The following is a 26,440-nucleotide window of genomic DNA, read 5'->3' as shown; positions in this document are numbered from 1 at the left end:
TACACTGAGAGCTGGGGTATGATGATACACTGAGAGCTGGGGTATGATGACACACTGAGAGCTGGGGTATGAGGATATACTGAGAGCTGGGGTATGAGGATATACTGAGAGCTGGGGTATGAGGATATACTGAGAGCTGTGGTATGACGACACACTGAGAGCTGGGGTATGACGACACACTGAGAGCTGGGGTATGAGGATATACTGAGAGCTGGTGTATGAGGATACACTGAGAGCTGGGGTATGAGGATACACTGAGAGCTGGGTATGAGGATACACTGAGAGCTGGGGTATGAGGATACACTGAGAGCTGGGGTATGATGATACACTGAGAGCTGGGGTATGATGACACACTGAGAGCTGGGGTATGAGGATATACTGAGAGCTGGGGTATGAGGATATACTGAGAGCTGGGGTATGGGGACACACTGAGAGCTGGGGTATGAGGATATACTGAGAGCTGGGGTATGAGGATATACTGAGAGCTGGGGTATGAGGATATACTGAGAGCTGGGGTATGACGACACACTGAGAGCTGGGGTATGACGACACACTGAGAGCTGGGGTATGAGGATATACTGAGAGCTGGTGTATGGGGACACACACTGAGAGCTGGGGTATGAGGATACACTGAGAGCTGGGGTATGACGGCACACTGAGAGCTGGGGTATGGGGACACACTGAGAGCTGGGGTATGACGACACACTGAGAGCTGGGGTATGAGGATATACTGAGAGCTGGTGTATGGGGACACACACTGAGAGCTGGGGTATGAGGATACACTGAGAGCTGGGGTATGACGACACACTGAGAGCTGGGGTATGACGACACACTGAGAGCTGGGGTATGACGACACACTGAGAGCTGGGGTATGACGACACACTGAGAGCTGGGGTATGACGACACACTGAGAGCTGGGGTATGACGACACACTGAGAGCTGGGGTATGACGACACACTGAGAGCTGGGGTATGACGACACACTGAGAGCTGGGGTATGACGACACACTGAGAGCTGGGGTATGACGACACACTGAGAGCTGGGGTATGACGACACACTGAGAGCTGGGGTATGACGACACACTGAGAGCTGGGGTATGGGGACACACTGAGAGCTGGGGTATGACGACACACTGAGAGCTGGGGTATGACGACACACTGAGAGCTGGGGTATGGGGACACACTGAGAGCTGGGGTATGAGGATACACTGAGAGCTGGGGTATGACGACACACTGAGAGCTGGGGTATGGGGACACACTGAGAGCTGGGGTATGACGACACACTGAGAGCTGGGGTATGACGACACACTGAGAGCTGGGGTATGACGACACACTGAGAGCTGGGGTATGACGACACACTGAGAGCTGGGGTATGACGACACACTGAGAGCTGGGGTATGACGACACACTGAGAGCTGGGGTATGACGACACACTGAGAGCTGGGGTATGGGGACACACTGAGAGCTGGGGTATGACGACACACTGAGAGCTGGGGTATGGGGACAGACGAAAAGCTGAGATATAACTTTGAACAGAAGGAAGGAACGGTGCTCAGCCTCTTAGAACATCGGGGGGGTATCGAACGTCAACCTTGCAAGAAGCGAGCCCTTGGTTTTACCGACCAGTCCAAGTACAGTGTGTTATTTCACGAAGCCGCCGCAGGGTCCTTACTGTGTACAAGGTCCGGCAAGACGCTGGGGTTAAGGGGGGAGCACGGATGTACTTGGAGGAGAGCCCGACATAGCCGGACCAAAAGCCGCTACGTGGACATTTATAAAACAGCAGTGGATTTTGCACCAGAAATTGTGGCTTATGGATGACTATTAAGAAACCTGGAGTGTAAATCTCGAAGTCTTCGCGGTGTTGGAGGATGATCGTCCCGACCACATAACAGGTGATGACTACAGTCATTTGAATAGGTAGATGACAGTACTAGTAGGCATCCATCAGTCTCAGGAGACTATGGAGTTGCGCTCTGGTTGTCGGTCTAGAGTGGCCTCTCCAGGGCGCAAAGCCAGGGCAGGTTGATTCGGGGAAGAAGCTGTTACCCAGGCAGCAGGTCACCCCCTCTCCACGGCGCTGAAAGTCTCCAATGGAAAGGCAAACGCCAATACGATTGGTTCCAGCGCCGTCGCAGGAACTGTGAGTTCCGGGGTTGACCTCGAAGGTGTAATGACAGTAAACCTCACGAAAGAACATAAGTGGTAAAGAACACTTCAGCTGGTATTACTACCCCTATATGTGGCAGTTCCTACTTAGCATTCACAATTTTTACCCGCACATTAACTGGCTAAAATGTTAAGCTTTTATAATGCTTGCCTATAATCTATTACACTTGTCTGTTAAGAAAAGGAAGTCATAACTGTTGGTGACTTTAAAATATGGTATATAGAGTGGGCGTTGTGCAGTGTTGGAAAGGTTGGATATTTGTGCGCATCCTATGGGTGATGGGAGAACTAGTTGATGAACAACATCTTGAAAGGTGATGGGGAAGCAACCTGTTGGTTCTCCATCACCCTTTAAGATGTTGGTTCGAGTGTAACACGGGTCAGGGTTCCTCTCTCTCTTCTCTACCTTCTACTCCCTCTACCCGTATTCTTACTTTTTATTCTCTACCAAGGGACTCCAAAACTTTTACCAAAGCCAACTCCACGCCACGTGGTCCTAAGACGATTGACCGACTTAGGATTCTACACCCAGTATGACGTGACCTAGGCTCTGAGCAAAACCCTAGAGTCGCCTCTACGCTGCCACCACCAGACCAGCTACACAGAGCAATGATCGAGGTCTGGATCGATCACGCTAATTAATCAACCTTGGGGCTTGATCCCCACTAGTAGTTTATAACCTCGGAAACTTGAGTGTGGAATTAATTACACGGGACTGATTCGATGTTAGAATCGGCGCCCAATCCAACTCTGCCTCGTGTGGACCACGTGACCAGGACAAGTATACACATAACCAAATGGAAACAATGAAATGCAAAATATTAACAAATTTAATTTATTAAAAGAAAAAAACTAAAACGAAATCTAAATATGTTCACTCCCTATCACTTTAACACTCCCTACTTGACCTGAATGGCAAATGAGAAGACTATCCCTATAATTAACAATAGCAACTATACCTTGGGCGACCAGCGCTAGATGTTGGGCTGGTCTTGGGGAGAGGTAAGATGTTTGACCTCTTATCCCAGCTGCTCCCGTTTCCACACTGATCTCTCCCTTGTCTGGTCTACCCCAGACAGAACATTGTATCCTTCCGCCTAGTCAAAGTTTTACCAAGTTACTAGCCAGGTTTAAGTTATAACAATTAACCTCTGTTGTACTTAATTGGTCCAGACTGGTTGAATTATTTTACTGAAATTAAATTACACAAACATCTACGGCAGAGCTGTTCCCGATCCCCAAAATGGTTAATTGAACTTTGAGAAATATTAGACATGTCAACCCTGCTGACCTATGACCGCCGGTCACTCCGCCTTACAAGTTAGATCTGATTCGTGACGTCACTGATGGTGACTTAAACTCAATAATTAGAATACTCTTGATGTTGTACCCAGTACTATTATACAATACAATTTTAATACAAAATGAATAAAGGCTAATTTCTCTAAATTACTGAATACTATAGGATGATTCATTATACGCAGCTATGAACAAAGCGTCGGTTATTTCCACCGCGAATTCCCCTGGGGGTCAGGTCACCATGCGGGCTCAGCTTCCCATCCTCTTTTGTCGATAAACCACTCTGGATAATTCTTACAACAGCCTAGCAGTCTCCGTGGTGTAGTGGTAAGACACTCGCCTGGCGTTCCGCGAGCGCTATGTCATGGGTTCGTATCCTGGCCGGGGAGGATTTACTGGGCGCAATTCCTTAACTGTAGCCTCTGTTTAACGCAACAGTAAAATGTGTACTTGGATGAAAAAACGATTCTTCGCGGCAGGGGATCGTATTCCAGGGACCATAGGATTAAGGACTTGCCCGAAACGCTACGCGTACTAGTGGCTGTACAAGAATGTAACAACTCTTGTATATATCTCAAAAAAAAAAAAAAAAAAAAAAAAAGTTTGTTACAATCCCACCGCTGCCACCATTGTAACACGAGTTAGGGGTTCCTCTCTTTTTACTTCACTTCCTTCTACTCCCTCTACCCGTATTCTTACTTTTTATTCTCTAGCAAGGGACTCCAAAAACTTTTACCAAAGCCAACTCCACGCCACGTGGTCCTAAGACGATTGACCGACTTAGGATTCTACACCCAGTATGACGTGACCTAGGCTCTGAGCAAAACCCTAGAGTCGCCTCTACGCTGCCACCACCAGACCAGCTACACAGAGCAATGATCGAGGTCTGGATCGATCACGCTAATTAATCAACCTTGGGGCTTGATCCCCACTAGTAGTTTATAACCTCGGAAACTTGAGTGTGGAATTAATTACACGGGACTGATTCGATGTTAGAATCGGCGCCCAATCCAACTCTGCCTCGTGTGGACCACGTGACCAGGACAAGTATACACATAACCAAATGGAAACAATGAAATGCAAAATATTAACAAATTTAATTTATTAAAAGAAAAAAACTAAAACGAAATCTAAATATGTTCACTCCCTATCACTTTAACACTCCCTACTTGACCTGAATGGCAAATGAGAAGACTATCCCTATAATTAACAATAGCAACTATACCTTGGGCGACCAGCGCTAGATGTTGGGCTGGTCTTGGGGAGAGGTAAGATGTTTGACCTCTTATCCCAGCTGCTCCCGTTTCCACACTGATCTCTCCCTTGTCTGGTCTACCCCAGACAGAACATTGTATCCTTCCGCCTAGTCAAAGTTTTACCAAGTTACTAGCCAGGTTTAAGTTATAACAATTAACCTCTGTTGTACTTAATTGGTCCAGACTGGTTGAATTATTTTACTGAAATTAAATTACACAAACATCAACGGCAGAGCTGTTCCCGATCCCCAAAATGGTTAATTGAACTTTGAGAAATATTAGACATGTCAACCCTGCTGACCTATGACCGCCGGTCACTCCGCCTTACAAGTTAGATCTGATTCGTGACGTCACTGATGGTGACTTAAACTCAATAATTAGAATACTCTTGATGTTGTACCCAGTACTATTATACAATACAATTTTAATACAAAATGAATAAAGGCTAATTTCTCTAAATTACTGAATACTATAGGATGATTCATTATACGCAGCTATGAACAAAGCGTCGGTTATTTCCACCGCGAATTCCCCTGGGGGTCAGGTCACCATGCGGGCTCAGCTTCCCATCCTCTTTTGTCGATAAACCACTCTGGATAATTCTTACAACAGCCTAGTTTGTTACACGAGCTCTATCAAGGCTCTCCTGTTGTCTCCTTATTAATGTTCAGCCTTACTTATGTCCTATGTTGCACCCACACATGGGAGTATCCACATGAATGTGTGCTCTCTCTCTCTCTCTCTCTCTCTCTCTCTCTCTCTCTCTTTCTCTCTCTCTCTCTCTCTCTCTCTCTCTCTCTCTCTCTCTCTCTCTCTCTCTCTCTCTCTCTCTCTCTCTCTCTCTCTCTCTCTCTCTCTCTCTCTCTCTCTCTCTCTCTCCTTAATCTAATTTTGCTTAATTCTGAAGCAACACGTGTGGCATGTTTATGTACAAGGTAAACAATGGTAGTGGTCAGCCCAAAAAGAGCCCCCAAGGGTTCCAATAAATACACAACCGCTCTTACGGTCAACTTTATGCCGTTTCCTTAATGAGGTCGGAGCACCAGTCTGCAGCGCTGAGAATTAATTACCCATTGCTCGTGCAAGTCAGGGTGCCATTTTAAATAATTATTGTGCGCATATGTAGGTCTCTTTTTCTCTCTCTCTCTCTCTCTCTCTCTCTCTCTCTCTCTCTCTCTCTCTCTCTCTCTCTCTCTCTCTCTCTCTCTCTCTCTCTCTCTCTCTCTCTCTCTTCTCATTATATATCTTTTCTCTTTTGCTAGCTGATATATATATATATATATATATATATATATATATATATATATATATATATATATATATATATATATATATATATATATATATATTCCTTTATCTTTCCTCTTTCTGCCCAAAAATTAATTCATCAGAGTGATGAGTACAGTTTTGTTTACATGAGTGTGTTGGACTGTAAAAACATTACATTTTAACGCCATTATTTCATTGTGTTTGTTAATGATTCATCTACTCAACAAGTCTACCATTTTGTTCTTTAATTACATCTACTAAATTTGTTAAATTAAATAAATGACTGTAAGGTTATTATTATTTTTTGTTGTTGTGCTGGGGGTGAGCAGGTATAGGTGGGTGTTAACGAGGTTACAAGGCACTCAAGGGGTACTAACGCTACGTTAATAGAATATCAGATGATTGATGAGGGTGCTGGACCAGCACATGGAGGCGTCACAGTGTGATCACCTGATGAGTGTGACCTGATATGAGTGTGCATGACAGGTGAGCATCATGATGGACGTGTGTGACAGATAAGCGTGGTAGAAATGCAGGCGATGAGTCACAATAACGTGGCTGAAGTATGTTGACCAGACCACACACTAGAAGTTGAAGGGACGACAACGTTTCGGTCCGTCCTGGACCATTCTCAAGTCGAAACGTCGTCGTCCCTTCAACTTCTAGTGTGTGGTGTGGTAAAAATGTCAGGTGGGAGGGGGAGGGGGGGGTGTTGTCAGCCCCCAACAACAATGACTATACTTGTTAAAGTTATGGTGTAATTTGGTCCTCTGGGCACCACACTCTTTGATGCCTGTTGCAGAGTGCTACATATTTGTAAATGAGATGGTAACCATGAGGTAAATTACTGGTATATGGTAGGAAATATGTGTAAATACCCTCCATACAACCACTAGTATGTATATATTAGGAAATACTCATTTATATCCTTCATACAAGAACTGGTGATAAATTTCCTCAAGTTAGGAAATATTTGTTCCCCCCAACCATTGATATACCTAGCACCTAGCTGTTAACTAGCAGTAAAATAGGTACCTGGGTGTTAGTCAGCTGTCACGGGCTGCTTCTTGGGGGTGGAGGCCTGGTCGAGGACCGGGCCGCGGGGACACTAAAAAGCCCCGAAATCATCTCAAGATAACTCAAGATATATGTTAGGAAATACTTGTACACAACTTTTGTACAACCTTGTTTTTTTCTGACTTTTTTTTCAACTCTTTTGTGACCATGTGATGGTACAGTTGACTAAGGCGCGTCTCGGAACCCCCAACACGTAGGTTCGAACCCTCATCAAAATACCCTTGTGGATTTGTTCATTTGATATATCATGCTATTGTGATTTCTGTGTAAACCACAGGTATATATGTTAGAAAATACTTGTAAACCCCGTTCATACACCCATTAGATAACACCGTGATCTAATGGGTGTACGTCTAATTGTTAGGTCTAATGGTCTAATTGTTAGCAGTTTCTAAGCTCCAATTTGAGAATGTTACCAAATGCTTGATAGCGGTGGTTAAGTTGCCAATTCGTAGCTGTAATTGATCGTAATCTGAGGCGGCAGCTAATGAGCCATTAAGCCGTCTCCTAGTTTGCCCTAACTACTCGTGACCCAATTATATAGTTATGTCTGTGAGTAATTAAGTCACGCAAACTTTAAGTTGGCAAGGAGGTGGAGGAGAAGTGGGGAAGTGGAGGGAAGACAAGTTATATATAAATAGTGAGGGAGAGGGGGTGAGAGTGAGGGAGAGGGGGACTAGTAAGGGAGAGGGGTGAGAGTGAGGGAGAGGGGGGAGAGTGAGAGACAGAGGGGAGGGGGGTGAGTGTGAGAGTGAGGGAGAGGAGAGAAAGTGATGGAGAAGGAGAAGGGAGAGGAGAGGGAGGGGATGGAAAAGAGTGTGGAAGATAGGCAAGAGTGAGGAGGATGGGAGTGAGAGAGGAGGGAAGAGAGTAAGGGGAATAGGAGAAAATGAGAAGGTAGGGGAAGAGTAAGGAGAGAAAGGGGGAGGAGCGAGAGAACAACGAAAGAAAATTAAGAAAAACGTAAGAGCAAGACTGAAGAGGAAGATAGAAGAAATAGAAAGTAAGAGATTAAGAACAACAAGAAAAAGTGTGAAATCGAATAAAGAGAGAGTAAGGCTGGCATATAAACGAGTGCTTAAGGACAGACAAGGAAGTTAAGAATGGAGAGAAGCGAAAATGGTACAGAAGAGAGAGGAAGGGGTGCCGGAGGAGGGGTGGGGGGGGAGGGGGGATGGTCACATCATGTTCAGGCAGTAATGGAGCCGGACATGCAAACTGCTCGAATGGTCGGCAGGCAGGCAGGCAGGCAGGCAGGCAGACAGGCAGACAGGCAGACAGCCAGGCAGACAGCCAGGCAGGCAGGCAAGCAGGCAGGCAGGCAGGCAGGCAGGCAGGCAGGCAGGCAGGCAGGCAGGCAGGCAGGCAGGCAGGCAGGCAGGCAGGCAGGCAGGCAGTCCTGGACCCTTAAAAGATCTGGTGTTCGAGAGACCCATTTGCTGGCAATACTGAAACACCTCTCGTATTGACAAAGAATTCTTTGACACTTTGACAAAGAATATGAGTTTTTAACACTTGCACTGAGTCAAGAAACACTGCTGCTAAGTATTGGAAACACCTCACTGAATTTCGACTCACAAGCCACAAATAATGAGTCAATTTCAACAACACTCACCTGTCCATCAGTGAGTTCGCGGGAAACAACAGTTGTGTGTATCAATCACTGAGCGACTCTCAGTCCTATACCTCGCTGGAGACGTCTTAACAAACATACAGTATTTGTTGATTTAATTCAGAAGCAAGGAATACATCTTGATTGACGGTCCTTCTTTAAATACTAAGACAGGATTGTTGGCACCTGCGTGATGATATCATCTGCGGGTTGGATATCTCTGGATAACAACAACAAAGAATTGATAAATACTGGGTTGGGAATTAGCGTTATGGGTTGTTTCAAGCGTAGGTTAGACATAATTTGGTGGGTTATAAATAAGATCTGTGGAGCAGTTGTTCAGTCGAGAGCCCGTCCAGGCAACGCCACAGTGAGAGTGTGTGGCTCATCTCGCTACCTGGAGAGTCTTCGCTACCTGGAGAGTCTTCGCTACCTGGAGAGTCTTCGCTACCTGGAGAGTCTTCGCTACTTTGAGAGTCTTCGCTACCTGGAGAGTCTTCACTACCTGGTGAGTCTTCACTACCTGGAGAGTCTTCGCTACCGGGAGAGTCTTCGCTACCTGGAGAGTCTTCGCTACCTGGAGAGTCTTCGCTACCTGGAGAGTCTTCGCTACCTGGTGAGTCTTGGCTACCTGGTGAGTCTTCGCTACCTGGAGAGTCTTCGCTACCTGGAGAGTCTTCGCTACCTGGAGAGTCTTCGCTACCTGGAGAGTCTTCGCTACCTGGAGAGTCTTCGCTACCTGGAGAATCTTCGCTACCTGGAGAGTCTTCGCTACCTGGAGAGTCTTCGCTACCTGGAGAGTCTTCGCTACCTGGAGAGTCTTCGCTACCTGGAGAGTCTTCCCTACCTGGAGAGTCTTCGCTACCTGGAGAGTCTTCGCTACCTGGAGAGTCTTCGCTACCTGGAGAGTCTTCGCTACCTGGAGAGTCTTCGCTACCTGGAGAGTCTTCGCTACCTGGGGAGTCTTCGCTACCTGGAGAGTCTTCACTACCTGGAGAGTCTTCGCCACCTGGAGAATCTTCGCTACCTGGAGAGTCTTCGCCACCTGGAGAATCTTCGCTATCTGGAGACTCCTCGCTACCTGGAGAGTCTTCGCTACCTGGAGAGTCTTCCCTACCTGGAGAGTCTTCGCTACCTGGAGAGTCTTCGCTACCTGGAGAGTCTTCGCTACCTGGGGAGTCTTCGCTACCCGGGGAGTCTTCGCTACCTGGAGAGTCTTCGCTACCTGGGGAGTCTTCGCTACCTGGGGAGTCTTCGCTACCTGGAGAGTCTTCGCTACCTGGAGAGTCTTCGCTACCTGGGGAGTCTTCGCTACCTGGAGAGTCTTCGCTACCTGGAGAGTCTTCGCTACCTGGGGAGTCTTCGCTACCTGGAGAGTCTTCGCTACCTGGAGAGTCTTAGCTACCTGGAGAGTCTTCGCTACCTATAGAATCTTCGCTACCTGGAGAATCTTCGCTACCTGGAGAGTCTTCGCTACCTGGAGAATCTTCGCTACTTGGAGAATCTTCGCTACCTGGAGAATCTTCGCTACCTGGGGAGTCTTCGCTACCTGGAGAATCTTCGCTACCTGGAGAATCTTCGCTACCTGGAGAATCTTCGCTACCTGGGGAGTCTTCGCTACCTGGAGAATCTTTGCTACCTGGAGAATCTTCACTACCTGGAGAGTCTTCGCTACCTGGTGAGTCTTCGCTACCTGGAGAGTCTTCGCTACCTGGAGAGTCTTCGCTACCTGGTGAGTCTTCGCTACCTGGAGAGTCTTCGCTACCTGGAGAATCTTCGCTACCTGGAGAGTCTTCGCTACCTGGAGAGTCTTCACTCTGAAGGGGTGTGTGTGTGTGCTGAAGGAGTGTGTGTGCTGAAGGAGTGTGTGTGCTGAAGGAGTGCGTGCGCACACACTCAACATCAGCACACTCAGACTGACAAAACTAGGTCACCAGAGGCAGCGAGGAAGTATAATGATGCCTAAATGTGCCTTTGTGTCACACGTGTAAGGCAGTGTTGACCCTCCTGGGTGGCACACACACACACACACACACACACACACACACACACACACACACACACACACACACACACACACACACACACACAAACACACACACACACACACACAAACATACACACACACACACACACACATGCTGAACTCTGTGCATGTGTGTGTTGCCGGAGGAGGTGGACGCACACAGAGATGTACTCAGGTCTACCTCTAGCATGTGTGTGTGTGTGTACTCACCTAGTTGTGCTTGCGGGGGTTGAGCTCTGGCTCTTTAGTCCCGCCTCTCAACTGTCAATCAACTGGTGTAAAGTTTCCTGAGCCTACTGGGCTCTACCATATCTACATTTGAAACTGTGTATGGAGTCAGCCTCCACCACATCACTTCCTAGTGCATTCCATTTACTAACTACTCTAGCTGACACTGATAAAGTTCTTTCTAATGTCTCTGTGGCTCATTTGGGTACTCAGCTTCCCTTGTGCGTGTACCACCCGTGTTAAATAATCCATCCTTATCTACCTTATCAATTCCCCTGAGAATTTTGCATGTAGTGATCATGTCTCCCCTTGCTCTTCTGTCTTCCAGCGACGTGAGGTGCAGTTCACGCAGCCTGTCCTCATAACTCCTGCCTCTTAGTTCTGGGACTAGTCTAGTGGCATACCTCTGAACTTTTTACAGCTTCGTCTTGTGCTTGACAAGGTACGGGCTCCATGCTGGGGCCGCATACTCCAGGATTGGCCTTACATATGTGGTATACAAGGTTCTAAAGGATTCCTTACACAGGTTTCTGAAAGCAGTTCTGATGTTAGCCAGCCTCACATAGGCCGCTGATGTTATTTTTTTGATGTGGGCTTCAGGAGACAGGTTTGGCGTGATATCAACTCCTAGATCTTTCTCTCTGTCCGTTTCGTGAAGGACTTCATCTCCCATTCGGTATCCAGTGACTGACCTCCAAGTTCCTCCTAGTTTCATTACCTAACATTTACTTGGGTTGAACTTTAGTAGCCATTTGTCGGACCATTCCTTCAGTTTGTCTAGGTCATCTTGTAGCCTCATACTTTCTTCCTGTCTTGATCCTCCTCATAATTCTTGCATCATCTGCAAACATTGAGAGGAATGAGTCAATTCCTTCTGGGAGATCATTTACGTATATCTGAAACAGTATAGGTACAAGGACTGATCGCTGTGGGACTCCACTGGTGACTCCCTGCCATTCCGAGACCTCACCCCTCACGGTGACTCGCTGTGTCATATTGCTTAGGTACTCTCTTATCCAGTGGAGTACTTTCCCTTTCACTCCTGCTTCATCTCCAGTTTGTGTACTAGTCTCTTATGTGGTACTGTGTCAAAGGCTTTCTGGCAGTCCAGAAATATGCAGTCTGCCCAGCCCCCCCCCCCTCTCTCTCTCTCTCTCTCTCTCTCTCTCTCTCTCTCTCTCTCTCTCTCTCTCTCTCTCTCTCTCTCTCTCTCTCTCTCTCTCTCTCTCTCTCTCTCTCTCTCTCTTGCCTAATTTTTGTTGCCTGGTCATAGAACTCAATTAAACCTGTTAGGTATAATTTGCCATCCCTGAACCCATGCTGATGTTGTGTTACAAAGTTCTTTCGCTTCAAATGTTCAACTAGCTTTTTCGCACAATCTACTCCTTCATCTTGCATAGAATGCAAGTTAGGGACACTTGCCTGTAGTTCAGTGCATCCTGCCGTTCACCCTTCTTGTATATTGGGACTACGTTGGATGTCTTCAAAATTTTTGGCAGTTCACCTGTTACCAGTGATTTGTTGTACACCATGGAGAGTGGCAGGCACAGAGTTTCCGCTCCTTCCTTTAGAATCCATGGTGAGATTCCATCCGGGCCTATAGCCTTGATCACGTCCAAATCTAGCAAATGCTTCCTCACATCCCCACTGGTAATCACAAACTCCTCTAGTGGTGTCTGGGTTGATGTTCACTCCCTTATCTCTGAGACTTCTCCCTGCTCTGAGGTAAAGACCTCCTGAAATTTCTTATTGAGTTCTTCGCAACCTTCCTTGTCGTTTGTAGTGAATCTTTCTGCCCCTATCCTCAGTTTCATTACCTGTTCCTTCACTGCTGTTTTCCTCCTGATGTGGCTATGCAGTAGTGTGGGTTGAGTCTTTGCCTTACTCGCTATGTCATTTTCATATTGCCCCTCTACCTCTCTTCTCACCCCTGACGTATTCATTCCTGGCACTCTGGTATCTTTCTCTGCTCTCTAGTGTTCTGTTGTTCCTATAGTTTCTTCACGCCCTTTTACTTTGCTGCTTTGCTAGCTTACATCTCTGATTAAACCATGGGTTTCTCATCTCCATTTCATTTTTGCCTTTTGGTCCGGGACAAGCTTGTCTGCTGCCTCCTTGCACTTCTGCGTGATGTAGTCCATCATGTCTTGAACCGTCTTTCCCCTGAGCTCTGTTTCCCAAGCTATATCAGTTAGGAAACTGATGTGTGTGTGTGTGTGTGTGTGTGTGTGTGTGTGTGTGTGTGTGCGTGCGTGCAAATGCTCCTTGATATGAAAGGGAAGTACACAAGTAAAGAGCTTGCCGGCGTGTTTGAAATAGTCTTTTTTTATTCATACTAATGGCTGCAAGTTTGAGAATATCTTGACTTATTTGAGAGATACCCGACATACTTAAACTCTGATAGCCGGTTGTTGGATCATTCTGTCAGTTTATCCAGGTTATCGTATAGTCCCTTGCTATCTTCCTCCAAGTTATTCCACATTTGTAATGATCGAACTTTGAAAAGACTGATCCCATCCTCTTCAGAAGGTCAGGTACATATATCAAGAAGAGGATAGGTCCAAGTTATGACCTCCTGTAGGACTTGACTAAGTAGGGACGTCCCTCAGGGTTCATTACTTGGACTTATTCTGTTATATATAGATCCTTGTACTCACTGTCTTCTGTTGACTAAACTACGGGCCTGTAGTTTAGTGCCTCCCTTGTTATCATGTATTGCCTCTCCTCCAACTTTCTGGTAATTCTATACACTTAGTGCTTCCAGATGGTCGTATATTAGCTGCTTCTCCTGGTCGAGTTATGAGAGGCTTGAGAGACATCAGTTCAAGCCCAGCAAAACGCAGGGAGGTGATAGATACACTTGTATAGTCTACACTTCAAAGGTGAGACCTCACGCTACACCTTTCCCAGCCCAGCCTCCTGGAACGATAGTATCTATAGTAACTATTTGCTCGAAGGTACCAATATGTAATGATGGACCACCCAAACAAGCTCACTATTTGTACATTAATGTGATAGAATCCGGAAAAATACAGCTCCAAAACTAATTTAGACTTTCCTATGCCCTAGTATAGCAGACATATATGAAGAATATCATGGTAAAGATAGCGTGTATTAGGCCCAGATTGCTAACATAGGTTAGACTAGGGGTCTATATTCAACAATACTAAACGACAAGCAACAAGAGCATATTGAAACCGCTGCCTCCACCGGTCATGCAACATGGACTTGTAAACTGGTATTGCCTTGTTCAACGACCCTTCAGCTTGAACATGTGATAAGTTCATCGCTTGTAACCGCATACAGACCACTACGTCACACATCAGATGTGTGACGTAGATGTGAGATGTGTGATGATGTGTGATCACATCATCACACATCCTTGACGGCGTCCAACCTCTTGGGCTGGACGGTAGGGCGACGGTCTCGCTTCATGCAGGCCCGCGTTCAGTCCCCCGACCGTGCAAGTGGTTGGGCACCATTCCTTCACCCCCGTCCCATCCCACATCCTTGTCCTGATCCCTTCCAAGTGTTATATAGTCTGGTGGCTTGGCGCTTTATCCTGATCGTTCCCTCCTTTCCTCAACGTAAGGTTTAAATTAGATGTTCCTTGCGTCATGAGACGGGGAGATGTTCCTTGCTTCATAAGACGGGGAGATATTCCTTGCGTCATAAGACGGGGAGATGTTCCTTGCGTCATAAGACGGGGAGATGTTCCTTGCGTCATAAGACGGGGAGATGCTGTTAAGGTTAACACGTGGACGTAGTTACTCCATCACTCGCGCGGCGTGGGTGTGCTTGTCGCGTTCATGACACGTCTGGGACCATGATCAAGGCTTAACTACTTCACTCAGCCATATCCGAGCCAGATAAACAGGTTCGAGATCCCGCGATTAAATCAGTGGATTCTGTTTCTAAACAGAGGGATTGTGTGCGCATCCACCGCGAGCTGTGAGTGCTGCTATTCAGCTGATCATTGTGTACTCCTTATAACTTAACAATCCTGTTAAGTTAACAGGATTGAGCTTCGTCTCTACTATAACGTCCTGTTGAATTAGGTTTTACTTTATTTCCCCTTATAGTTCATTTTATTTACTATCACTCTCCTTTTCAATTTTTTTTGGGGCTCATTTGGGTTCTTGTGTTTTCCATTCTGAGCATCTCATCCTTTTTATGCCATGTTAATCCCTTTGAGGATCTTGTATATCTCAACCATGGCCCTCTTCTCTTGACATGTAGTGTAATATGCTAATCTCTCAACCTTGCCTCATAGTTCACATACCAGGCGTGACGCAAAGGGCTGCAGCTGCTCAGGTGACGCAAGAGGGCTGGTGGGATGGGCATGGTGTTAATGACGCAAGGGATTGTACAGCTAAAATGAACTGGCAAAACAATACTAGATAAAGCATAGATATATGCAAGGAGCCTGGTCATCATCTTAGAGGCAAGACAAGTCAAGTTTGGAGACATGATAGCAACATACAAAATACAAAGGGAAATGGGCAGAGTTGGCAAAGAGACAAGTGTTCGGGGGCGGCTGGGGATTTGTGAGCCTTATGGCAGCTCCAGGTATAGTAAATAGCCTATTGGACCAAATGATCACAGAACAAGCTTAGGCCCCGGGCCGGGCTTGAGAACAACCCCCCCAGAACCCACTCCAGGTATACTCTAGACATACTCCAGGTATACTCCAGGTAACTGGAGAAGTGGTTGGACCAGCGGGAACAAGCCCATTAAACCAGATGTATTCGAGCAGGAAAGGCCGCCAGGAAAAGCCTCAGTGTGAGGCCCAACAGGTGGAATCGACCAGACGAGATTGTTGAGACAAATTGAAATTGAAATACGAATGGAACACACACACGAAATGGCAGACAGTGCATTAACTGACCATGAGATGGTAAGGCGGAGGTGGAGAGCTATTACTCGACTCTCTAAGCACAGCTTGATAAGCGTGCGCGCTCGCTCACACACACACACACACACACACACACACACACACACACACACACACACACACACACACACACACACACACACACACACACACACAGGAACTTCAAGCTCTTCAGGAACCTGTACATTAGTTGATTGACAGTTGAGAGGCGGGACCAAAGAGCCAGAGCTCAACCCCCGCAATCACAACTAGGTAAGTACAACTAGGTAAGTACACACACAGTTATCAGAGCTGTTTCCTCATCAATGACCAATTGAAAAGGAAACTTTATCTCTACAACATGAGTAGTGTCGGGGGCTGGTTCATACACCATAGTACCTCCTGGTACTATGGTCTAGTCTCCTGGCCACAGTCAGCCAGTACTGGACCACTCTCGTTAACCTCACTCTGCTATCTTTAATCTCATTATTTTGTCTCAACTAACGTTAATCTCTTAGTATCTTTTATCTCTGCTATCTTTAATCTCTGCTGTCATTAATCTCACTTTACTATCTTAAAGATCACGCTAATATATTTAATCTAACTCTGCTCTAATCTCTGATATCTTTAATCTCGCTTAAACCCTCATTTAAACCCTCAAAGTCAGACTTTGAGTGACTTAACACCGCTTAAGGGCTTCCCAGGACGACTCGCCACGTGGGCTGGATATGCATACTAACTTTCCATTCACCTAGTCGGTATAGGGTCTCGAATTTGCATATATTATTTGCATACTCAAATCGATCTTTCATTTAATATCATCAAGACAAATTCCTTCTGAGAGTTTGTAAGTTTGAACATAAAAGTTTTATAAGCCTATGCAATCCCCTTAATAACAAAAATTGTATCTATACATAGGAAGGAAAAAACTAGGAATATTCATAGGAGCGTAAATTTGTACATGTACGCCCCACTCATAGCGGTATTTTGGGGTGGAAGCAAGTGGGCAGCAGTTTTTTGGGGGGTTTGCTTTAATATTCATTGGTTTGGGACCTAAGCCTGCCTTGTGAACTTAAAAATAGTCAACACTTTGGAACTCACTCGTCAATTATTTATGCTAATGTAAACAAAGTCCGTTTTTTCTCTTTATTTTTCCCTGTCTCTCTTTTTTCTTACGTTCTTTGCTTAAATTATTTTATACAATGCAATTTCCAGAGATGAAAGAGCTTCTTGGTCTGATATGTGAAGGAATCATTAATACCTTCCGGAGGTAAGCTGGGATAGTTTCACGTCTTTTGTTACCAGCCATTGGTGAAGATCTTTTTTTTTTTTTTGGGGGGGGGGGGGGCATACTAAAGATAACTTCATGCCTAGAGGCACTGGAGGCTTACTCAACGTGTAGGTTTTGAACGCTGGAACTTAATCCTGACAGAAAAACAACTAGGTGAGTTCACACACACACACACACACACACACACACACACATACACACACACACACACACACACACACACACACACACACACACACACACACACACACACACACACACACACACACACACACTGCAGATGACGCAAAATTAATGAGAAGAGTTGTGACAGACGAGGATTGTAGGATCCTCCAAGAGGACTTAAACAGGCTGCAGAGATGGTCAGGGAAATGGCTACTGGAGTTTAACACCAGTAAATGTAAAGTTATGGAAATGGGATCAGGTGACAGGAGACCAAAGGGACAGTACACAATGAAGGGGAACAGCCTACCTGTAACGATTCGAGAAAGAGACCTGGGAGTGGATGTGACACCTAATCTAACTCCTGAGGCACATATAAATAGGATAACGACAGCAGCGTACTCTACACTGGCGAAAATTAGAACTTCATTCAGAAACCTAAATGAGGAAGCTTTTAGGGCGCTTTACACTGCCTACGTGAGACCCGTCTTAGAGTATGCCGCGCCATCATGGAGCCCCCACCTGAAGAAACACATAAAGAAACTGGAGAAGGTTCAGAGGTTTGCGACGAGGCTTGTCCCAGAGTTACGAGGGATGGGATATGAAGAGCGGCTGAAGGAACTGAACCTTACGACACTAGAGAAAAGAAGGGAGAGAGGAGATATGATAGGGACATATAAAATACTCAGGGGAATTGACAAAGTGGAAATAGATGAAATGTTCACACGTAATAATAACAGAACGAGGGGACATGGGTGGAAACTGGAAACTCAGATGAGTCACAGAGATGTTAGGAAGTTTTCTTTTAGCGTGAGAGTAGTAGAAAAATGGAATGCACTTGGGGAACAGGTTGTGGAAGCAAGTACTATTCATACTTTTAAAACTAGGTATGATAGGGAAATGGGACAGGAGACATTGCTGTAAACAACCGATAGTTAGAAAGGCGGGATCCAAGAGTCAATGCTCGATCCTGCAAGCACATATAGGTGAGTACATATAGGTGAGTACACACACACACACACGTAATGTTTCCCATGCAAAGTAATGAATCAAAAATGCTTGAGGTATTCAGTTTATGGTGACTGCCACGACTCTCCCAGCAGCAGCAGCAGCAGCAGTAGCAGCAGCAGCAGCAGCAGCAGCAGGAAGTATAAAGGACACGCTCTTCACCCCATAATTAAGACGGCCAAGTTCAGAGGACCAGAGAACTCAGCACAGCCAACTAACCTGGCGCAATTTTAATTAAGGAAAATGTTCTATTGTGTGGAAGAGTTCCGTTTGTTGTGTGAAATTAGTTTTTTTTTGCGTGTATTGTGGACTTTCTTACATGTGGTAGATGGGTCGGGCGTTAGCTCCCAAGCCCGGTATTTCTACCGGATGATCAATTTCCCACATCTCTTTTTTTTCTCGTCTCAGACTTAACCTTATTTAGCTCCTTGGTATATATTTACGGCTAGGTGAACAGAGGCATCAGGTGAAATATAGTAATATTTATTACTATATATGTTATTATATATGTCATCTTAAATATTCATTCTTTTTCCTCCATTGTGTATGCTTAATAGATATGAATGCAGAGTTAAGATTCAGCTCCTAAGCCCCTCTTTCCAGCTGTTGGAACGATTTATTTCCTTTTTTAATCATTATGTATCATATTAACTTATGAAACTTTGGTGTCTTGAATTTGCTTGGAAAATACTCAGTTTCAAAGTCGTTATTGTATTTGTAACTTTGACAGTGAGAATCATATTGGCCGCGTGACCGTGTCTCATGTGTGTTTCATGTGTGTCTCATGTGTGTCTCATGTGTGTTTCATGTGTGTCTCACGTGTGTCTCATGTGTGTCTCATGTGTGTCTCGTGTGTTTCATGTGTGTCTCACGTGTGTCTCATGTGTGTCTCATGTGTGTCTCATGTGTGTCTCATGTGTGTCTCATGTGTGTCTCATGTGTGTCTCATGTTTGTCTCATGTGTGTCTCATGTGTGTCTCATGTTTGTCTCATGTGTGTCTCATGTGTGTCTCATGTGTGTCTCATGTGTGTCTCATGTTTGTCTCATGTGTGTCTCATGTGTGTCTCACGTGTGTCTCACATGAGTCTCACGAGTGTCTCACGTGTGTCTCACGAGTGTCTCACGTGTGTCTCACGAGTGTCTCACGTGTGTCTCACGAGTGTCTCATGTGTGTCTCACGTGTGTCTCACGAGTGTCTCATGTGTGTCTCACGTGTGTCTCATGTGAGTCTCACGTGTGTCTCATGTGTGTCTCATGTGTCTCACGAGTGTCTCATGTGTGTCTCACGTGTATCTCATGTGTGTCTCACGTGTGTCTCATGTGTGTCTCATGTTTGTCTCACGTGTGTCTCATGTGTGTCATGTTTGTCTCACGTGTGTCTCATGTGTGTCTCATGTGTGTCTCACGTGTGTCTCACGTGTGTCTCATGTGTGTCTCACGTGTGTCTCACGTGTGTCTCATGTGTGTCTCACGTGTGTCTCATGTGTGTCTCACGTGTGTCTCACGTGTGTCTCACGTGTGTCTCATGTGTGTCTCACGTGTGTCTCACGTGTGTCTCACGTGTGTCTCACATGTGTCTCACGTGTGTCTCACGTGTGTCTCACGTGTGTCTCACGAGTGCCTCACGTGTGTCTCACGAGTGTCTCACGTGTGTCTCACGAGTGTCTCATGTGTGTCTCACGTGTGTCTCATGTGTGTCTCACGTGTGTCTCATGTGTGTTTCACGTGTCTCATGTGTGTCTCACGTGTGTCTCACGTGTGTCTCATGTGTGTCTCACGTGTGTCTCATGTGTGTCTCACGTGTGTCTCATGTGTGTCTCATGTGTCTCACGTGTGTCTCATGTGTGTCTCACATGTGTCTCACGTGTGTCTGCAGATTGAAACCATTGTACCTAACCTTGCAGGTTCACATCTTGTGAGACAATCGTCTCCGTGCACGCTGAGAAATCTTACTATGGCGTCCTCCCGACCTTCTCCAGTGTCGTAAGGTCCGGGTTCCAGCGTCGTAAGGCCCGGTTTCCAGCGTCTCTCGGTGTAGCTAAAGTCTCATTTGCGAGTCCGTTATTAATGTCTCTCTCTTCGTTCCAGAAGAAAAACTTTTTCGTGCGCATTTCTGTAGACTTTCTCAAGTTGTGTTATGTCGTGTTAATTAGACTATGCAGGTGCCCGGAGGTATGAATGTGAAACAGTCTTTCATTGCTACGTCATTAAAATGTGTATTTTATATGTAAAAAACATGTAGGTCCTATTTCCTGCTTGTGGCACCTCACGCACGCGGCCTCTCGTCATTCTGACTTTGGCTCTCACCTGACCCTCTGTTTCTTGCCACAGATGTATTCTCTTACCCATCCAATTATTCTATATATTCTCTAGTTTACTTCTAAGGCGACAGTAAGAGTTATGTTTAAACGTGTATGTTTGTGCGTGTGTTCACTACACACACACATTGAACAGTCCACTTGCATACAATCAGTTGATGAACACTGAGCAGTTCTGCTGTTAACTCCTGTTAAAAGTTCTTGAACACAGAATCATCACAAACTTTCGTCACAACTATCAGAACAGTTATGAAGCAGTACGTTGGGTTCGAACCTGCATCCGTGAGCTCTCCCCGACTGCACCATGATGGGCTACAATTGTCTGAGCCAAGACTACTGCCTAACCTATCATAGGTACGTCACGTAGCTTGTGAGATCATGGTACTAACCCGTCCACTGAACTAACACGTCGCCACGGCACGTGAAGGCGATCAACGTACCTAATGCAACGTCCTGTGAAGAGTTGCAGCTCGCCTAAACCCTCGTTTTCTATGCTTCGGTTGAGACACCGAAGAGTCCAGGGGCCAGATTCACGAAAGCACTTACGCAAGCACTTACGAACCTGTACATCTTTTCTCAATCTTTGACGGCTTTGTTTCCAATTATTAAACAGTTTACAAGCATGAAAACTTCCCAATCAACTGTTGCTATTGTTATAAACAGCCTCCTGGTGGTTCGGAGCTCATTAACTGTTTAATAATTGGAAACAAAGCCGCCAAAGATTGACAAAAAATGTACAGCTTCGTAAGTGCTTGCGTAAGTGCTTTCGTGAATCTGGTCCCTGGTGGTGTAATGTACACAGTATTACCTGGTTGTATATCCCCCCCCTCTCTGGGTATACTTTAATGAGTCACTCGCACTGTGTAATATAGATCTGAGGTGTAATCACTGTAATGGCTCAGTTGTCCTTCAAGCGGTCCTCAGATGTTTACCCTTAGCCCACCTGCCAGTCTGTGCTCTATGTTATCTTTATACGTTTGAGGTAACTCCAGTGAGGCACTGACAGACATTTCAAGCCAATGTTGGAGGGACTGAAGTTGATGTTCAAACTTTGTACAACATTTTGCGATCTTGCGTGTGAATGGTCACACGCAAAATCTATCCAGCCTGTCTGGAGTAATGGTGGGGATTTGACCAGAACACACACTAGAAGGTGAAGGGACGGCGACGTTTCGGTCCGTCCTGGACCATTCTCAAGTCGATTGTGTCTCAAGTCGTCCTGGATCATTCTCACAATCGACTTGAGAATGATCCAGGACGGACCGAAACGTCGTCGTCCCTTCACCTTCTAGTGTGTGGTCTGATCAAATTACTTTAGCCACGTTATTGTGACTCATCGCCTGCTAATGCTGGGGATGTTTGAATTACCTCTTATAAAATATATATTTATTAAGTGCTAATGATATTACAATGACAATACCGGCTAACTCTTATCCCAGCAAATAAGCTTCAAGACAACCAGGTTATAATTACACACCTTAATAGGCTACTATCACTTGTGCTTCATATATTGTTTTGCAACCGCTGCTGTCGAGATGGTGCAAGAGGCATCTTAAGGCTGGGAATTTCTTGGTTATATTGCTTGCTTTCTGTCTCTCTCTTTTCTTTATCTGTCTCCCTGGAAAATATTACTCTCGCCCAGTAGGAACATGCTTTAAAAACGCCAAGATGCAGAAATTTATTGTAAATTGTCTTTTGCACACTTTTTTTTTACACTTTTACGATCTTCCTCGGAGCATCCAAGAAGGTTTCATTGCAACTAATGAAGACATGTACTACGGATCCTGTTTATGTGTGAGTGTGTGTGTGTGTGTTCAAATGTTTGTGCTTGCGGGGGATGAGCTCTGCTCTTTCGGCCCGCCTCTTAACTGTCAATCAACTGTAACTACTAACTACACACACACACCCAGTAAGCAGCTCATAGCAAATTGTTTAACAGGTACCTATTTACTGTTAGGTGAACAGATGCATCAGCGTGAAAGAAACTCTGTCCATTTATTTCAGCCTCTGCCGTGTGTGTACTCACCTATTTGTACTCACCTATTTGTGTTTGCGGGGATTGAGCTCTGGCTCTTTGGTCCCGCCTCTCAACTGTCAATCAACTGGTGTACAGATTCCTGAGCCTATTGGGCTCTATCATATCTACATTTGAAACTGTGTATGGAGTCAGCCTCCACCACATCACTGCCTAATGCATTCCATCCCTTAACTACTCTGACACTGAAAAAGTTCTTTCTAACGTCTCTGTGGCTCATGTGGGTACTCAGTTTCCACCTGTGTCCCCTTGTTCGCGTCCCTCCAGTGTTGAATAGTTTATCCTTGTTTACCCCGGTCGAATCCCCTGAGGATTTTGTAGGTTGTGATCATGTCTCACCTTACTCTTCTGTCTTCCAGTGTCGTAAGATGCATTTCCCGCAGCCTTTCCTCGTAACTCATGCCTCTTAGTTCTGGGACTAGTCTGTGTCTGTTGGTGTGTGTGTCTGTCTGTGTTTTTTGTGTGTGTGCGTGTGTTTGCATGTGTGTGTGTGCGTGTATGTGTGTGTGTGCGTGTATGTGTGTGTGTATGTGTTTATGTAGTGTTTCTCACTTGCATGTGTGGGCAAAGATATCCAGTGTTGCTCGAAAATAGGAGAATAAGCATAACGTCCCAAACCTCCGGGTGGAACTGAATGAAACGTTCGGTGAATGCTTATTTGATGGGCTTCGTTCAAAAATGTATTTTCGCCCAGGTTACCGAGACCCAGCGGGGCCCAGACACCCGAGGGAGAGGAGAGATAAGATGAGCCAGGTAGAAGGACAAGGAGAAAAATGAATGAGCTACAGATGTTTGGGAGAGGCGAGGCGCTTGGTTCTACCCTCACTCAACTTTGCACCCTGATTCCTGTTAGGGACGTGCCTAACATAGTCGGGTCGGGGGGGGGGGATCACCAGAATTCATAATAGAACATAGTGCTGCAAACACATATTGACACCGTCCCCCCCCCCTCCCCTTCCCCGTGATTGATTAAAAACAATTATTTTTGTTATAGTTTTATGACACATTAGGCAGTAATCTCGGGACATTAACAAATTTTCTAGTCATCACCTTGCCTGTAATAGCCTTTAAGCAGACGATCCTCCCACAGCTTCAATACCAATGGCGAACTATTATGTTCTTCGTATGTTTCATTAATGACAGACATACTAACACTTGCTCTTTCCGTGCTGTTAGTTATATTGTAGGAGAGAGAGAGAGGGAGAGAGAGAGAGAGAGAGAGAGAGAGAGAGAGAGAGAGAGAGAGAGAGAGAGAGAGAGAGAGAGAGAGAGAGAGAGAGAGAGAGAGAGATAGAGAGAGAGAAACAGGAGGTGAGAGAGGGCAAACAAAAAGGTACAGAGATGAGAGGTGCCTGGCACTGACAATTAGACCTCCTGGTAGGTACTTACCTATCTTCTTGTGTTTGTGTGTGTGTGTGTGTGTGTGTGTGTGTGTGTGTGTGTGTGTGTGTGTGTGTGTGTGTGTGTGTGTGTGTGTGTGTGTGTGAACTGGAGCACAGCACGAGCTCTACAAGACAAACACCCACACAGAGCCCCAGACAGCAGCAGGAATCTCCAGGAAAACAATACTGGCATAGAACCCTTGACTGTTCGAGAATCTGAGGTGTACAAAGCAGCCATGTCTTTCCCAACAGGTTCAGCAGGGGGCTTTACAGGCCTAAGACCCCAGGACATCAAACAAATGATGAACCCGGTGATGGAGATGCCGCCAAGGACTTTCTAGTGGAACTTACCAGATTCTCCAACATGTGTTTGGCTGGCGGCATCCCTGAGGACATCGGGTCTCTCTTTTATAGAGCAGCACTCTGTGCTCTCAAGAAGAAGGATAGGGGAAATCAGACCCATTGCCGTTGGCAACACCCTTCGTCGCCTCGTAGCTAAGGCTGTAGTGAGATCAGCCCGGAAGCAGCCACCTTGCTGAAACTTAATCAGCTCGGGTTTGGGCACTGTAAGCACGGGCTTACAGTGTTGATCTCCCGGACCAGAAGGTACCAGTAAAGATTGACTTTACAAATGCCTTTGATCAAGTCAGACGAGACGCTGTCCTCAGGGCTGTACACAACCATTTCCGTCCCCTTTACCCATTCATCCGATCGTGCTACAGTGGGGACTCTAAGCTTCTGTTTGGGGAGCTTGAAATAGACTACTGTGAAGGTGTCCGACAAGGTGATCTCTTGGCCCCCCTCCTTTTCTGCTTAGCTATCAAACAGGTCACTGATAATCTGACAAGCGGGCTAAACATCTGGTATCTGGATGATGGCAATCTCGCCGGAACCCCGGATACCATTGTGGAGGTTACTAAGAAAATCCAAGAGCAAGGAGCATACTTGGGCCTCATTCTCAATGCATCCAAATGTGAAAAAGTCTCCCCCAACCCAGACATCACTGGCCAAATACAAAATATTCTTCCAGACATTCTCGTTGTAGAGCCACCTGAATGCACCGTCCTAGGTGCCCCCCATTGGCCCGCAAGCAATCGAGGAGGTCCTGGCTGCAAAAATCACTGATCTAAGGAGAATGCTGGACAGGATTGACAAGATTGATGCCCATGATGCTCTCTTCCTCCTCACAAGATGCCTGTCTCTCCCTAAGTTGACCTACTTTCTGAGATGTTCTCCATCCTACAGCAGCCCTAAATTAAATGTGTATGACACCCTTCTGAGGTCCATGCTGGTGAAAGTCCTAAACCTTCCATTGGACAACTCGCAATAGGAGCAAGCAACTTCTCTGTAAGACTCGGCGGCCTTGGTGTCCGCACAGTCTCCCAAATTGCTCTACCAGCCTTTCTTTCCCCCCGTTCATCGCACGACCTCGTAAGAGATATCCTACCTGAACCCCTGAGAGATTTAGCAGGAATACACGATCCTGCTTTCACTTCAAATCAGTGGGTTGCTCTTTGAATGTTCCCACTGATTTGAATGTTCAAATCAGTGGGATGCTCTTGCAGCCCCAGCACCCATCATAGATCCAATAAATAAACATAAAAAACAGTCCAGCTGGGACCACCCACTAGTGGAAAAAACAGCTGATGCCATGCTCAGCGCTGCATCATCACACAAGGAGACAGCCCGCTTCAGAGCAGTGCGTGGCCCCCATGCAGACTTCCTCCTGGCAGTACCCCATGTCGGCAATAGGCACGCGTCTAGATCCAGAATCCCTTCATGTAGCAGTGGCCCTCCGCCTTGGTGCCCCAATTCACACTGAATACAAGTGTATTTGCAACAGGGTGGAAGCAGACCAATATGGACTGCATGAGTTACATTGCGGAAAATCCAAGGGCTGGCATGCAAGACACAACGAGGTTAATGACATCATCTAGAGGAGCCTTGTCTCGGCTCAGTGCCCAGTGGAGAGAGAACCTCGCATCCTAAGAGGCCAAAACCCGGATGACCCCGCACTTCGCCCAGATGACATCACAATATACTCCTTGATGAGAGGGGAAGACAGTTGGTGTGGGACTACACATGTGTATCCACCCTGGCTGACACCTACATACACTTCGGTGGTGATCAAGCAGGTGAGGCGGCCAACCACAGGGAAACAGCAAAATCACTCAAGTACAGCCGACTGAAAGGTCAATACACCTTTGTTCCCATAGCGTCTGAGACGCATGGCCCCCAGGGTAGGCGTACCTTGGGATTCCTCAAAAAATTGGGTTCCAGGCTCATTGACATCACCAGAGACCCAGGGGCCTCCAGTTTCCTGTTTCAGCGCCTCAGTGTAGCGATCCAGAGGGGAAACGCCTGCTGCGTCCTCGGTTCCTGTCCGGAATCGGAGGAGCTCCAAGAGATCCATAAGCTTTAAACCCATTGTATTA

General features: G+C 46.1%; 2 protein-coding genes across 3 annotated transcripts in view; both read left to right on the top strand.

Annotated features, from left to right (window-relative positions):
• The window catches only part of Tk (Tachykinin), a 269,943-nt gene that overhangs the window by 108,269 nt on the left and 135,234 nt on the right, over window positions 1–26,440 (top strand). The window lies entirely within an intron of this gene.
• LOC138363262 (internalin I-like) lies at window positions 8,953–10,110 on the top strand. Its single transcript, XM_069322271.1, has one exon. It carries the CDS (start codon window positions 8,953–8,955, stop codon window positions 10,108–10,110), a length of 1,158 nt encoding a protein of 385 aa, XP_069178372.1.

Source organism: Procambarus clarkii, chromosome 10 (genome assembly GCF_040958095.1).
Source record: "Procambarus clarkii isolate CNS0578487 chromosome 10, FALCON_Pclarkii_2.0, whole genome shotgun sequence".
In the NCBI taxonomy this organism is placed as follows: Eukaryota; Metazoa; Arthropoda; class Malacostraca; order Decapoda; family Cambaridae; genus Procambarus; species Procambarus clarkii.
Note: the sequence above shows the minus strand (reverse complement) of the source record. Positions and strands in the feature narration are given on the sequence as shown.